General features: G+C 46.7%; 1 protein-coding gene across 2 annotated transcripts in view; it reads left to right on the forward strand.

Moving 5' to 3' along the window:
• cwc15 (CWC15 spliceosome associated protein) overlaps positions 1 to 14,414 on the forward strand; it is a 61,295-nt gene that overhangs the window by 26,832 nt on the left and 20,049 nt on the right. For both annotated transcript variants that reach the window (XM_085998760.1, XM_085998759.1), the window contains exons 4-5: positions 6,858 to 6,940; positions 10,843 to 10,965. In XM_085998760.1, the coding sequence (XP_085854886.1) occupies positions 6,858 to 6,940; positions 10,843 to 10,965 (206 nt within the window). The remainder of the gene's footprint in view (positions 1 to 6,857; positions 6,941 to 10,842; positions 10,966 to 14,414) is intronic.

The raw sequence follows: 14,414 nt of genomic DNA on the forward strand, positions 1-14,414 counted from the left end.
CAATCTGTGACGTCACCTGTTGCCGGGTGGCCCTTAATTGGCCTGCTGAGCCCGCTGGGCGGGCTCAACAAGGTGAATCATGTCAAAATCGCGTGGGTTGGCTAGAGCTCGATGGAGGCGGGACTACAACCCTGAAAGTTGTAGTCCCGCCTCCAACCCGACGACCCAATGAAAATCGAGCCCTATACATCAATCCATCCAATATTACATTAAAAAGTCAACAAATAATCTTTGGGCATTTCCTTAGTGCCTGTCTTTCGTGTGCCTTCGCCTGTCCTAGTGCTTCTACAAACTGCTACCCCAGTGGCTGCACCATGGATGGTGGAAGGCTGCTACCTTTCAGTGGGGGAGACTGCAAATGGTCTTGCAGGATGACCTTGCCCAGCTGCGGACTGCACCACCTCGGCATGGGTGGCAGCAGTCTGGGCTGACAGGCAACAGCAAGGGCACTCACTGAGTGGCAGTGGTGGGAGCACGAATGCTGTCATCCTAAGAGAGGACAGCAGGTTCGAGCTCCACTGCCACTCCCCGGAGGTGGCACCTCAGCAAGCCTAGTAATCTGTTGCAGGACAGATTGCTGGACTGTTGTGACACCCTACAAGCCCCTTTCCACATTCGTAAAAGCAGCCATGATGGCAGCAAGTTGAGCCTGCATGACAGAAATCTGAGCTTCCACTGAAGCGCTCACGTTGGGTCACTTCTGCCTGTGCTGCAATGGAAGCTGAGACATCGGCCATCAGACCCTACACCATGGTTGGGTCCACAAGTGCGGTAATGGAGTTGGCCATCCATTCCATGCTGTAAATCCTGGGCTCCAAGCTCTGCCCAAAGCCCTGTGCAAGGTTGGTGCCAGACTCCTCCATGCTCCTTGACATTGTAAGCTATGAATGAGGTATGAATTGTGTTTGGTAGAGATTGTTGGTAGGTGAGTGATGGGGGTGTGGTGCGTTGAGCAGTGTGTGAGGCTAGTGGTGCAGATGGCAGGATATGGCATCTGAAGATGAGTTCACTGGCCTTGACCACTCAAGTGATACCATTAAACTTCTTCCTGCACTGCAGCCAGCTCCTCGGGTGACACTGCTGGCATTGACAGCTGTGGCTATTTGCTCCCATTGACGTTTTTGAATTTGCCTGGAGGGCCGCCTGGTTCGTTGTGGAAATAGGACCTCTGTCCTCCTTTCCACCTCCTGCACCAAGGGCCTTGTGGTAAACCACTGTTTGTATTCCACTGTGTACATGCCTGTACATGTCTCGGCTGACTCCTCCCACGAGTCCAGGTATAAAGGTGACTGCTCCACAGTCCCTCTGTATTCTGGACCGGTCGACCACTCGAGGCACACCTTCATTCTCTTGTTAATAAAAGCCTGTTAATTACTCGCTTAATCTCAGTCCTTTGAGTTATTGATAGCGCATCAATTTTATTAACAAGATTTTTATAATGGAGAAGATCCTCACACCAGCATGCCTGGACTTAGATCATCGGGAGGCGGACTCATCCACCAAGTTTACTCACTGGCTTAGGTGTTTTGAAAAATTTCTGATCGCCTCTGCTGAAACGGTCAAATCGGACGAGGATAAACTGGATGTCCTGACCTCCCAAGTGAACCACCAAGTGTACTCGGTCATCCAGGACGCGACCTCGTACGCGGATGCTATCCAGCTCCTCAAGGACCAGTACACGTGCCCAGTGAACGAGGTGTACGCTAGGCACCTCCTGGGGAGTCGTAAACAACAACCTGGGGAATCGACCGAGGAATACCTTCAGGCACTGTCTGTGCTTGGCCGGGCCTGTGGTTGTAAGGATGTAAAGGCCGCCGTGTACACAGAGGAACTTATCCGGGATGCTTTTGTAGCGGGCCACAGGTCCAATTACACCCGACAGCGACTGTTGGAGCAGAGTGACCTCGATCTCAACAAGGCCTCTGAACTCGCACTATCATTGGACGCAGCCTACCGGGGCATGGACGCCTACTCCTCTGCACCGTGGACGCCGCGGGGAACGACAGCCTGGGACACGGTAGGACCGTCTCATAGAGCCGTGCCATCCCAGCAACAGCCCAACTACCGCAGCAGTGCCCCAAGGCCAGAAATGCTACTTCTGTGGCCAGGCCAAACACCCCAGAGCGCGCTGCCCGGCGAAAAATGCGATCTGCTCGGGCTGCGGGAAGAAAGGACACTACGCCAGCGTCTGCAGGGCCAAAGCCACCCCGAACCCCAGCAGCGCCGCGTGCGGGCTGCCATCTTGGGCCTCCCCAGCCATGTGCGAACCACCGGAACAGCAGCCATTTTGGACGCCTCCAGCCACATGGGGATCATGGACGCCGCCATCTTGGACGACAGCCGGGACGCAGCAGGCCCCCAACACCGCCTCATCTGATACCCGCAGCGACACACCGACCCCTACGCTGGCCTCCGTTACGCTGGCCTCCGTTACGCTGGACTAAGCGAGACCGCACCAGCTGGCCCGGTCCACAATGGACATTAAGGTAAATGGTCACGAAACAATCTGCCTTTTTGACTCTGGGAGCACGGAGAGCTTCATCCACCCCGACACGGTGCGGCGTTGCTCTCTCCCAGTCCTGCCTGCGCACCAGCGGATTTCTATGGCCTCCGAGTCCCAGTCGGCGGACATTGGCGGCTACTGCGTGGTGACACTCGTAGTAGACTGGACTGTGTACGATAATTTTAAACTTCTGGTCCTGCCCCACCTCTGCGCTGCCGTTCTACTGGGGTTAGATTTTCAGTGCCACCTTAAAAGTGTTACGATGGCGTACGGTGGACCCCTCCCCCCACTCACAGTCCGCAGCCAGCAGCTTCCAAATTGCCCGCCGCGCACCAGGTGCAACCTCTCCACACTCGGAGTCACCCCCCCACTGTTTGCTAACCTCACCCCCGACTGTAAGCCCATCGCCACAAAGAGCAGGCGATACAGTGCCGGGGACAGGGTTTTCATTAAAACCGAAGTGGAGCGGCTCCTGAAGGAGGGGATTATTGAGGGCAGCACCAGCCCCTGGCGAGCCCAGGTTGTGGTCGTTAAGACCGGCGAGAAGCAGCGCCTGGTCATCGACTACAGCCAGACAATAAATCGCTACACCCTGCTGGACGCTTACCCACTCCCCCCGTATAGCTGATATGGTCAACCAGATCGCGCAGTACCGCGTCTTCTCGACCATTGACCTGAAATCAGCGCACCACCAGCTCCCTATCCGCCCTGAGGACCGCCAGTATACTGCCTTTGAGGCAAACGGCCGCCTCTATCACTTCCTTAGGGTTCCCTTTGGCGTCACCAACGGGGTCTCCGTCTTCCAAAGGGAGATGGACCGGATGGTCGATCAAACTGCGTTGCAGGCCACCTTCCCATATCTGGACAATGTGACCATCTGCGGCCATGACTTGCAGGACCATGACGCAAACCTCGAAAAATTCCTCTGCACCGCCAAACTCCTCAACCTGACGTATAACAAGGAGAAGTGCATATTCCGCACAACCCGCCTCGCCATCCTTGGCTGTGTTGTGGAACACGGAGTCATTGGTCCCGACCCCGACCGGATGCGTCCCCTTATGGAACTCCCACTGCCCCACTGCCTCAAGGCCCTGAAGAGGTGCCTAGGGTTTTTCTCTTATTACGCCCAGTAGGTCCCCTACTATGCGGACAAGGCCTGTCCGCTGATCAAGTCCACCTCTTTTCCCGTGACGGCAGAGGCCCGCTTAGCCTTCCACCGTATCAAGGAAGACATTGCCAAAGCCACCATGCACGCAGTGGACGAATCCATCCCCTTCCAGGTGGAAAGCGACGCGTCCGACTTTGCCCTGGCCGCTACCCTCAATCAGGCGGGGAGACCCGTGGCCTTCTTTTCACGAACCCTCCAGGGCCCGGAGACCAGACACTCCGCCGTTGAGAAGGAGGCCCAGGCTATTGTGGAGGCTGTGCGTCATTGGAGGCACTACCTGGCCGGAAAACGATTTACCCTGCTCACTGACCAGCGTTCAGTTGCTTTCATGTTTAACAACAAGCAGAGGGGCAAAATCAAAAATGACAAGATCTTGAGGTGGAGAATCGAACTTTCCACCTACAATTGCGAGATCTTGTACCGGCCCGGGAAGCTCAATGAACCCCCGGATGCTCTATCGCGTGGCACCTGCGCCAGCGCGCAGATCGATAGACTGCGGGCCCTCCACAATGACCTCTGCCACCCGGGGGTCACCAGGTTCTTCCACTTCATCAAGGCCCGCAACCTGCCTTACTCCATTGAGGAGGTCAGGACCATGACCAGGAACTGCCAAGTCTGCGCTGAGTGCAAACCGCACTTTTATAGACCAGACAGGGCTCACCTAATAAAAGCCACTCGCCCCTTCGAGCGCCTGAGCATTGATTTTAAAGGGCCTCTTCCCCTCCTCCGACCGCAATGTGTACTTTCTCAACATTATTGATGAGTACTCCCGTTTCCCGTTCGCCATCCCCTGCCCGGACATGACCAGTGCCACGGTCATTAAATGTCTGAACGACCTCTTCACCCTGTTCGGTTTCCCCAGCTATATCCATAGCGACCGGGGCTCATCGTTTATGAGCGATGAACTCCGTCAGTACCTGCTCGCTAGGGGTATTGCCACAAGCAGGACCACCAGTTACAACCCCCGGGGGAACGGACAGGTGGAAAGAGAGAATGCGACAGTTTGGAAGGCCACCCTGCTAGCCTTAAAGCTTAAAGTCTAGGGGCCTTCCGACCTCCCGCTGGCAGGATGTGCTCCCCGATGCGCTCCACTCTATTCGGTCACTGCTCTGCACTGCCACTAACGCCACCCCTCGTGAGAAAATGTTGGTCTTCCCAAGGAAGTCCACATCGGGGACATCGCTACCGCCATGGCTAACGTCCCCAGGGCCGGTCCTACTGAGAAGACACGTGAGGACCCATAAAACGGACCCCCTGGTCGAAAGGGTCGACCTCCTCCACGCCAACCCCCAGTATGCTTACATTGCATACCCGGACAGGCGGGAGGACACAGTCTCCATACGAGACCTCGCACCCTCGGGGGCCGCAGTAACCCACTACCACCACCGCCCCCCCCCCCCCCCTTACATGACCCGATATCCAGCCCCAGCAGACGGCGGGCTTGGGCCCTGCGACCCGCTCGACACCTACGAGGACTACACACCAGTGCCCCAGCCTACGCGGGACTCGACGCCGGAAGCTTCACTACCCCTGCCGTCGCCACGTCGATCACAGCGGCAGACAAGACCTCCGGAGAGACTCCCAATACACTAACTTTTAATACCCTTCACCCCGCCGGACACATTTTTAAACAAGGGGTGAATGTGGTAAACCACTGTTTGTATTCCACTGTGTACATGCCTGTACATGTCTCGGCTGACTCCTCCCACGAGTCCAGGTATAAAGGTGACTGCTCCACAGTCCCTCTGTATTCTGGACCGGTCGACCACTCGAGGCACACCTTCATTCTCTTGTTAATAAAAGCCTGTTAATTACTCGCTTAATCTCAGTCTTTCGAGTTATTGATAGCGCATCAGGCCTCCAGTACTGCATCAGAGAATTTTGATGCATGCTCTCTCCCTGTTACGACATTTGCACTGTCTTTCCCCTCTTTTCCCCCCCCCCCCCCCCCCCAAACCAACCAAGCCATTTCTTGAGCTGCTGCAGGCAGAATGTGCCTCCCCTTTAAGAGGTGCAGACTGCATTTTAGAAGTGGAGGCTAGTTTTCATTGGTGCTAGCCTTGCACAAACTTGGGACCTCGGCTGAGCGTTCAGCCACTCAGCAGCACATTCAGCACTGGGCTGAACACTACAATCATTATAATTAGCAGCAGCACGAAGGTTGCATGCTGCCTGCATTCCTTTCAACAGGGGTGGGCGTTTATGTGTAATCCAATTTTTAGCCCAATGTATTTTCACATGGGATAGTGAGAAAGCCACCCTGGGCTTTTCTCTCTCCTCCTATAGGATGGACGTAAAATAATTTTGACTGGGACTAAGTTGCACTATTCTTCAATTAAGGAAGTGCTCTTAGCTTGGTATAACAGCAAGGCACCAAACAAAACATTTCAGGGTAAATTTTCATCTTTATTGCATAGGTATTAATCATTGCCGAGACGGAATGCAAACTGACAAATGGGGAAGGGGGTTAACATGCCTGTTGCAGGGCCTGTCCAGTTATGACCAGGCTATGCTCAACAGCCAGATGAGAAAGATGAAAACGTACCCCCTTGCGTTTGACAAAATTGACACAGGTTATCTTGCCTCACAACAATCAAGGATGTTGTCGGCTGACAATGCCGTACTGTTGAAGCATTGCATGACATTTTCCCTACCATTTTCTGCAGAAGAAAGATAATGCAAGCAAGGGCCCTCTGAGTAGGAAAAAGAAAGAACTTGTATATTTATATAGAGCCTTTCATGACTTTGGGCGCGTCTCAAAGTGTTTTATAGCCAATGAAGTACTTTTGAAGCGTAGTCACTATTGTAATGTAGTGAAATGCAGCAGCCAATTTGCATACAACAAGGTCCCACAAAGAGCAATTAGATAATCTGTTTTAGTGATGCTGGTTGAGGGATAAATATTGCCCAAAACACCCCTGCTCCGAATAGTGCCATGGGCTCTTTTACATCTCAACCGAAAGATAGCACTTCCAACAGTGCAGAATTCCTTCAGTACTGCATTGAAGTGTCAGCCTAGATTATGTGCTCAAGGCTCTGGAGTGGGATTCGAATTTACACCCTTCTGTCTCGGATGTGAGAATGCTACTACTGAGTCAGGGTTGACACTTGAAACACAGAACAGAGATCTACTTGAAAGTCTTTTTTTTCTTTGAAAACCTGTAACTTTTTTGGCTATTCTTGCAGAACACACAACATCATCTTCAAAGAGACCACGGCTGGATCAGATACCTGCAGCAAACCTTGATGCTGATGATCCGCTGACGGATGTAGGTTATGATTTTTCCACTTGGTTTGCTTAAAGGAATATCTATAATTTCCTAATGGTCTTTTCCTTAATTGCACTCTTAGTTTGTACTTGAGGCCAGCCACCTTGTGGTAAGGTTGTCAAGAGATGCCACCTCTGATATTCTTCAGGTGTAGAAATGAGAGGGTCAAAATTCCTGCGTCTTGAGTGGGGGAGTGCAGTCTTGGTCAGTGCATGTAGGTTGGAATTTTGGAGTGGCACTTAGTTCTGCCAGCTACCATTATTGTGAACTACTAAAGTGCTGGAGTGGAGGTGGGCATTTCCTGTGTGTCCCTCCTTTTCCCCTCTCTCTTTGCCTATCCCACTGTGGATGCCGTCTGAAGAAGTGGGACTGGTGGGATTATGCCATCTGCTGGAATTCCTGTGAGTTCCACCTATAAAACAAAGTGTACCTGCATGATCCAAACGTATATAGTACAGGAAACTTTCTGGTATCCGGCACTGACGGGACCGAGCTGGTGCCGTACCATCAAAACTGCCGTAGAAAGCATCGCTAATGTTAAAACATACGGAGCTTTTGAGCTCCGTGTGAATCAACAAACCCTGTTGCTTAGCAACAGCTTCAAAACAGTCGGCTGCAGCTTAAAAGTGTCTCTGTAACTAAGCAACAGCTTCAGCTAGACCTTGCAGAGCCTGACTGGAAAAAAAAAGCAAATAGAAGTAAAAAAACTTATAGGAAACGGCTCCTGAATTTTGCTGGTAGATAGAGCTTTCCGGACATTTAACCTCCGGTTAAACGAAAGTTTCCTGTAGTAAGAATTTGATCCTGATGGAAGTGGGTCCCACAGAGCAATCAGTTGCCATTGGGGAAAGCAGCAAATTTGATTGGTGAAAATCTTGTTAGTTTAAGAACATCTTTGGCTAGCATAACATAGTGGCAGGATGCCATTCTAACATTTTGCCTATAGTGACTACACATCAAAAGTACTTCATTGGCTATAAAAGGAAATGGGGGGGCGGACAGAGAGTGTACGAGAATAGATTAGCGGGCAATATAAAAGGGAACCCAAAAATGTCTCAAACGTATATAAATAGTAAAAGGGTAGTCATAGAAAGACTGGGACCAAAAAGGAGATGATCTTGTGGAAGCAGAGCGTATGGCTGAGGTACTAAATGAGTACTTTGCATCTGTCCTCACTAAAGAAGATGTCACAGTAAAGGTGGTGGTAGTCGAGAAATTGGATAGGATAAAAATAGATAGAGTAGGGACTTAAAGGGTTGACGGCACTCAAAGTAGAAAAGTCACCCAGTCCAGATGGGTGGTATTCTAGGTTGCTGAGGGAAGTAAGGGTGGAAATTGTTGAGGCTTTGGCCACATTCTTCCAACCTTCCTTCGATATGGTAGAGGTGCCAGAGGACTGGAGAACTGCAAATATTACACCCCTGTTTAAAAAGGGGGAGAGGGATAAACCCAGCAACTACAGGCCAGTCAGGCTAAACTTTGAGATAATCTGGGACAAAATTAATTAACACTTGGAAAAATATGGGTTAATAAATGAAAACCAGCATTGAATTGTTATGCAAATCGTGTTTGACTAACTTGATTGCGTTCTTTGATGAAGTAATGGAGAGGGTTGATGAGGGTAATGCAGCTGATGTGTATATGGACTTTCGAAAGGTGTTTGATGAAGCACCACATAATAGACTTGTTAGCAAAATTGAAGGCATTGGGATTAAAGCAGCAGTGGCTGAGTGGATACGAAATTGGCTAAGGGACAGAAAGCAGAGAGTAGTGGTGAAGGTTTGTTTTTCAGACTGGAGGGAAGTATACAGCGGTGGCCCCCAGGGGTTGATATTCGGACCACTGCTCTTGTTAATATATATTAATGACCTGGACTTGGCTATACAGGGCATCATTTCAATGTTTGCAGATGACACAAAACTCAGAAATGTAGTAAACAGTGAGGAGGACAGTAACAGACTTCAGGAGAACATAGACTGGTGAAATGGGCAGACAAATGGCAGATGAAATTTATCAGAAGTGTGTAGTAATTCATTTTAGTAGGAAGAATGAGAAGAGGCAACATATAGAGTAAATAAGGAAAACTGTTTCCAGTGGCGGAAGGGTCTGTAACCAGTGGATATAGATTTACGGTAATTGGCAAAAGAACCAGAGAATTTGAGAACGAGAATGTTTTTTTTACGCAACAAGTTATGATCTGGAATGCACTGCCTGAAGGGGTTGTGGAAGCAGATTCAGTAACTTTCAGAAGGGAATTGGATAAATACTTGAAGGGGAAACATTTGCAGGGCTGAGGAAAAAGCAGGGGAGTAGGGCTAATTGGGTAGCCCTACCAAAGGGCAGGCACAAGCACGATGGGCCAAATGGCTTCCTATGCTGTATCATTCTATGAATCTAGTGCTGAAAATTATTATACAGATGCCTACCGCTTTTATGCAAATGTCCCCGAGGACAGTATTTGGAATGGGGTATGGGATGCTCCAGACTGACTTTTGGAAGCTGTGCCTTGTTGAGGATTTGCCACTGCTGTCTAGTCTATCATGGTTTTTTTTACCTGGTCTTGGCTCCTATATTCTTTTCATCCTTTTATCTCCCTTTCTCTGCAGTTTCAGTAAAAGCAATGGGGATGCTGGGAACTGAGCCTAATAAACAAAACATTTTGTTTCTTTATTTATCCAAGATATTGGAAGCTGCAGTTAGTAGACCAACGACCTTGTTGGTTTGTATTTTTTAATTGAATCGGGGTGTATTTTTCAGATAAATACTTGGGCGAGGCTATTGTAGGGGCTTATCTTTTTACTCCCTTTCCTGGCTTCATACAGAATGAATCATTATTTCTATTAAGTTTTATTTTTTTATATATATATTAGTGTGTAACATGAAAAAGCTGGATGTGCATTGTGTAAGTTTAAGTAACGCATCCTAGCAAAGTGCATTTCCTCAAAATTTACAGGGTGCTGCAAAGTTAATAAAATTCAGCAAATTAAATAACACCAACTACTCAATTACTATTGAACTGTTGTCCTAGAGAATTCTACCTAGGTAACATTTTACCTAAACACAAACCTCTATTTGTTCTCCAGTTATCAAGCAACATGGTCAGTATGCTGTTAATGTTGCAAGATGTAACTTGATCAGCTAACTGCCCACCAAGATTTCTACTAATGTGTACATTTAGTGGTTTTTTTTGTAAAAACTGGCTGCCAAATTTTCCTGCTTTGGTACTTTCCTAACCTGCTAGCAAGTGAATTGGGATATTATAAACTAATTCTCATTTATTTTTGGGGGCAGATGTTTGAACTACAGTTGAGCAAAAATAACTTTCATTTGTTTTACTCCTTTTTAAAAGGCATTGGTGATTAGTTTAATTTCAGACTTTCCCCCATTAATGTGAGTTTGAAATTTTCATGATGTTTCTGCAATGACAGTTTATGCCACTAGGTGGCCCAGTTGTGCAGCACATTAGTGCACTGAAATTCCATGACTCAGAAGTATAGGCTATGGGCTCTAATTTCCCACCTTATTCTACCCACAAAAAACTCAAACTTGAGCATCTTTCACATACTATTTAATGTTTATTTAGTGTGACATTTGTGGAGGCCTAGATTCTCTTTGTCTATGTCACACCGCAGTCATTGACCATGACGTCAATTTACAAAATCTAAAGAAAGGTTTGAATGAAAACCACTTCTATTTTACAGGAATTGGAGGGCATAAATGTTATAAAGAGATCTAAGATCTAGTTCACTTGAGACAGTTCTGAACATTTTGTTATTTCTAAATCTGAGTGAAACTAGAGGAATTCTTTTCAGTAAGCTTTTTGGAGGTAATCAATATAGAACATGCTGATACTGGGTAGTTTCTTAAGCTTATATTTAGTTCTCATTTCTGTTGACTTTTAGGAAGAAGAGGAGGAAGATTCGGATAGAGACAGTAGTAGTGAAGATGATGATGATGACACTGCTGCTCTTTTGGCTGAGCTAGAGAAAATTAAAAAGGAACGTGCTGAAGAGCAAGCACGGAAGGTAAGTTCCAAACAGATCCTCTTCACAGTATCCAGAATTTTACCTGAATGCAAATGTGCCATTTAACCTTATACGTACTGTAATTTGAGGCATTTAAAATGGATATTAATTTGAATGTTTTCATCACACATCCTTCTGATTTTTTTGTTTAAAATTGCTGCAGCAAAAGAAACTGCAAATGGATCAAAATTTGTGCTTTGCAAATTACTTTGTTAGCGAATTCCCAAATGGGATTATTTGCTGATGAAATGGCTGCACATAGCACCATTTGTCTCATGTACTACAATGCTCTAATAGAATCTCTCAATACTGGGTAACTGGTCTGAAGGCCAAGCTGCTGAAATTTAGGCAATTTCATATGTTGCACTTCTGTAGCTTAAGTTGTAGAATTCTGATGTGCATCTGCCAGCTCCCCATACTCGCGTTGTTAAAAAAAATCCCTCTTATCTTGACAGCAGAATCATAGACCCACATTTGCGTGGGTCTGCCATTATACAGTTAAAATAAAGCAGCTGGTGCAGGGATGTTGGGCTCCCATAACCCAAACTACAGAAGCAGTAAATGTCCTCAACTGAATCAGACACTAACTACCCACCAAATCTTCCTACAAGAGTAAAAGTGATGAAGAATAATTTTACTGTATGTTAGAAAATGCTCAGATATAGCTTAATATAAAAGTGCTCTACGCAGTGTATATTTTAAGCATATTTTGGGGACCACTTCCATTCCTATTCCCTGCAGGCAGACTGTGGGATATAATGGTGAGCCAGAATAATATTTATGGTTTTGGGGATTTGAAAGATTTGTTGTGTTTCCACTTGACTTATTGTCTAGCTAGATTGACTGCAGCAATGGAAAAATCTGCACCTTAGCCTGGGCCAGTGACACACTTGAGATAAAAGGAAGGGGGGAAGAAAACCTTTATTTGTAGAATTTAAGTGATGGGTAAAAATGGAATTAAGCAACTGTTGACTTTCTAATTGATATAAATTATCTAGATTCAGAAAGTGAATAAATTGACGACCAGAATTGCTCATAGTATTCAAGGTGCAGCCTGACCAGAGCATTATAACATTTGGCAGCAACTTCATTTGACTTGTTTTGGCCGTGTACTTCAACATTCTGTTGACTTTGTTGATTGTTGCACTACACTGTGTGGACACGTGTTTAAGTCTCCAAAGACTGCTAGGTCTCTCTAGGCTTCATCCATTATTGTGATTTGTCTCCCGTGTGTGACATTGAAGAATTTCTATTACAGTTGAAATGTTCCAAAGTTGTCTGTGAACTTTCCAATCTAACACTCTTCTACACAAGGAATATTATCCTGTTTATCTCCTAATAACAGCACCAATTTTAACAAATACTTGTGTCTGCAAAGTACAACTGGGACATGCAGAACATTATGCCAACTAACTTTAGGCTGAATTAAAAGCTTCTATTTGTGAAATCTATTCATGTTTCTGTGCAATTGGTCACAGCACATAAGCTTGCTTTATTTTACAAGACAAACTTTCTTTTTAAATTTATCGAAGAGGGGGTGTAGAACCTATTTGGCTACCTTATGCTCGAGTTCCAATTTCCAATGAAAAGGAAATCAATAACCCTACAGGAATCTGTTTCTGAGGTTAAATCAGTAAATTCAAATTCATTTACTGGATAGGTTAGATATGAACTTGAGCATCACTAAAGAATCAACGGTATCCGCTGAATGAATAGAATTTTTAAACTTTACACTGCAAGTTTGTAGTTTTGTAATGTTAAACTATTTGAGGGTATAAAGTGGATGCTTTCCATGTATAGCATACCCTCACAAATGTCCGATAGAAACACATTAGTGTCCTTTGGTACCATTTAGGAGAGGCATAACGAAACCATGTTTTAATTATGCATTTCCTGTTGATTTATTTAGTTCCTTTGATTATAGCACCTTCATTAATGTATGGAGGATTTGAAACAATGAACAGTGCACTGTATAACATCTGGAAAAGATTAAGTAAAAATCCTGCTTAGCATTATCAGGGTCCAGTTAACTTTTCATTAGATTACAGAACTCTTGATCTCCAGCTTTGGCTTCTCAAAATACTTAATTCATTTCTTTGCATGCCAAGAATGTTGCAGTGTGAAATTTCCATTCTATGGTAACAATGGAAGAAAGTAAGTTACTGGTAAATTGGGGCAATTGCCTCGACAAATTGCAAGACAGCACTTTTTTAACAAATTTCCTTAATTGTGTAAGACCAATGCAGGAATGATTTAATGTACTCAAAATTATCTCTGCTATCAAGTCATGTTTATCATAACCCCCCCAAACACCATCTCTGCACCTGAACCCTGGACTTCCTAACAAACAGACCCCAGTCTGTCAAATTAGGTAACCACACCTTTTTCCCCCCCCCCCCCCCCCCCGACCCTGAACACGGGGGCCCCACAAGGATGTGTGCTGAGCCCCCTCCTCTACTCCCTCTTCACCCACGACTGTGTGGCTGTTCATGGTTCCAACACCATCATCAAGTTTGGGGATGATACCACGGTAGTAGGCCAGATCACCAACAACGATGAGTCAGCCTACAGGGAGGAGGTCCAGCATCTTGTGAAGTGGTGCGCCGATAACAACCTGGCCCTTAACATCAAGAAAACCAAAGAAATCATTGTGGACTTCAGGAAGTCTAAAGGCGGAAGTCACACCCCCATCCACATCCATGGGGCTGTGGTGGAAAGGGTGGACAGCTTTAAATTCCTCGGAGTCCACATCACGGAAGACCTCTCCTGGTCCCTCAATACCTCCTCTCTGGTGAAGAAGGCCCAGCAGCGCCTATATTTCCTAAGGAGGCTGAAGGGATGTAACCTGTCACCCCTGATCCTCTCTAACTTTTACCGCTGCACAATAGAGAGCATCCTGACGAACTGTATCACAGTATGGTATGGCAGCTGTAGTTACTATGACCGGAAAGCCCTGCAGCGGGTAGTCAAAACTGCCCAACGCATTACTGGCACCCGGCTACCGACCATAGAGCACATATACCAGAAACGCTGTTTACGGAGGTCACGGACCATCATCAAAGACCCTACCCACCCCAGCCACAGTCTGTTCGCCCTCCTGCCATCTGGGAGACGCTACAGATGCATTCGCACCCGAACGACCAGATTTAGGAACAGCTTCTTTCCCAGGGCTGTCATCCTACTGAACTCCACAAATAAACTCTAAAGCCTGCACATCTGCCAATGCACTTTATTATGGTTATGTTAATGTATTACAAGCCAAATGTATGTTGAATGTTTAAATGTCTTAATCTAAATGTACACTCTCGGGAGCCGCAAGCCTACATTTCGTTGTACTGCACTTGTGCACTAACAATGACAATAAAGTTGATTATTATTATTATTATATCTGTTACATCTCCAGCTTTTTCCAGTTCTGATGAAGGGTCCCAGACCTGAAACGTTAACTC

The sequence above is a fragment of the Somniosus microcephalus genome, chromosome 10 (genome assembly GCF_052327205.1).
Source record: "Somniosus microcephalus isolate GS21.2 chromosome 10, FLI_Smic_1.0, whole genome shotgun sequence".
NCBI classification, from domain to species: domain Eukaryota; kingdom Metazoa; phylum Chordata; class Chondrichthyes; order Squaliformes; family Somniosidae; genus Somniosus; species Somniosus microcephalus.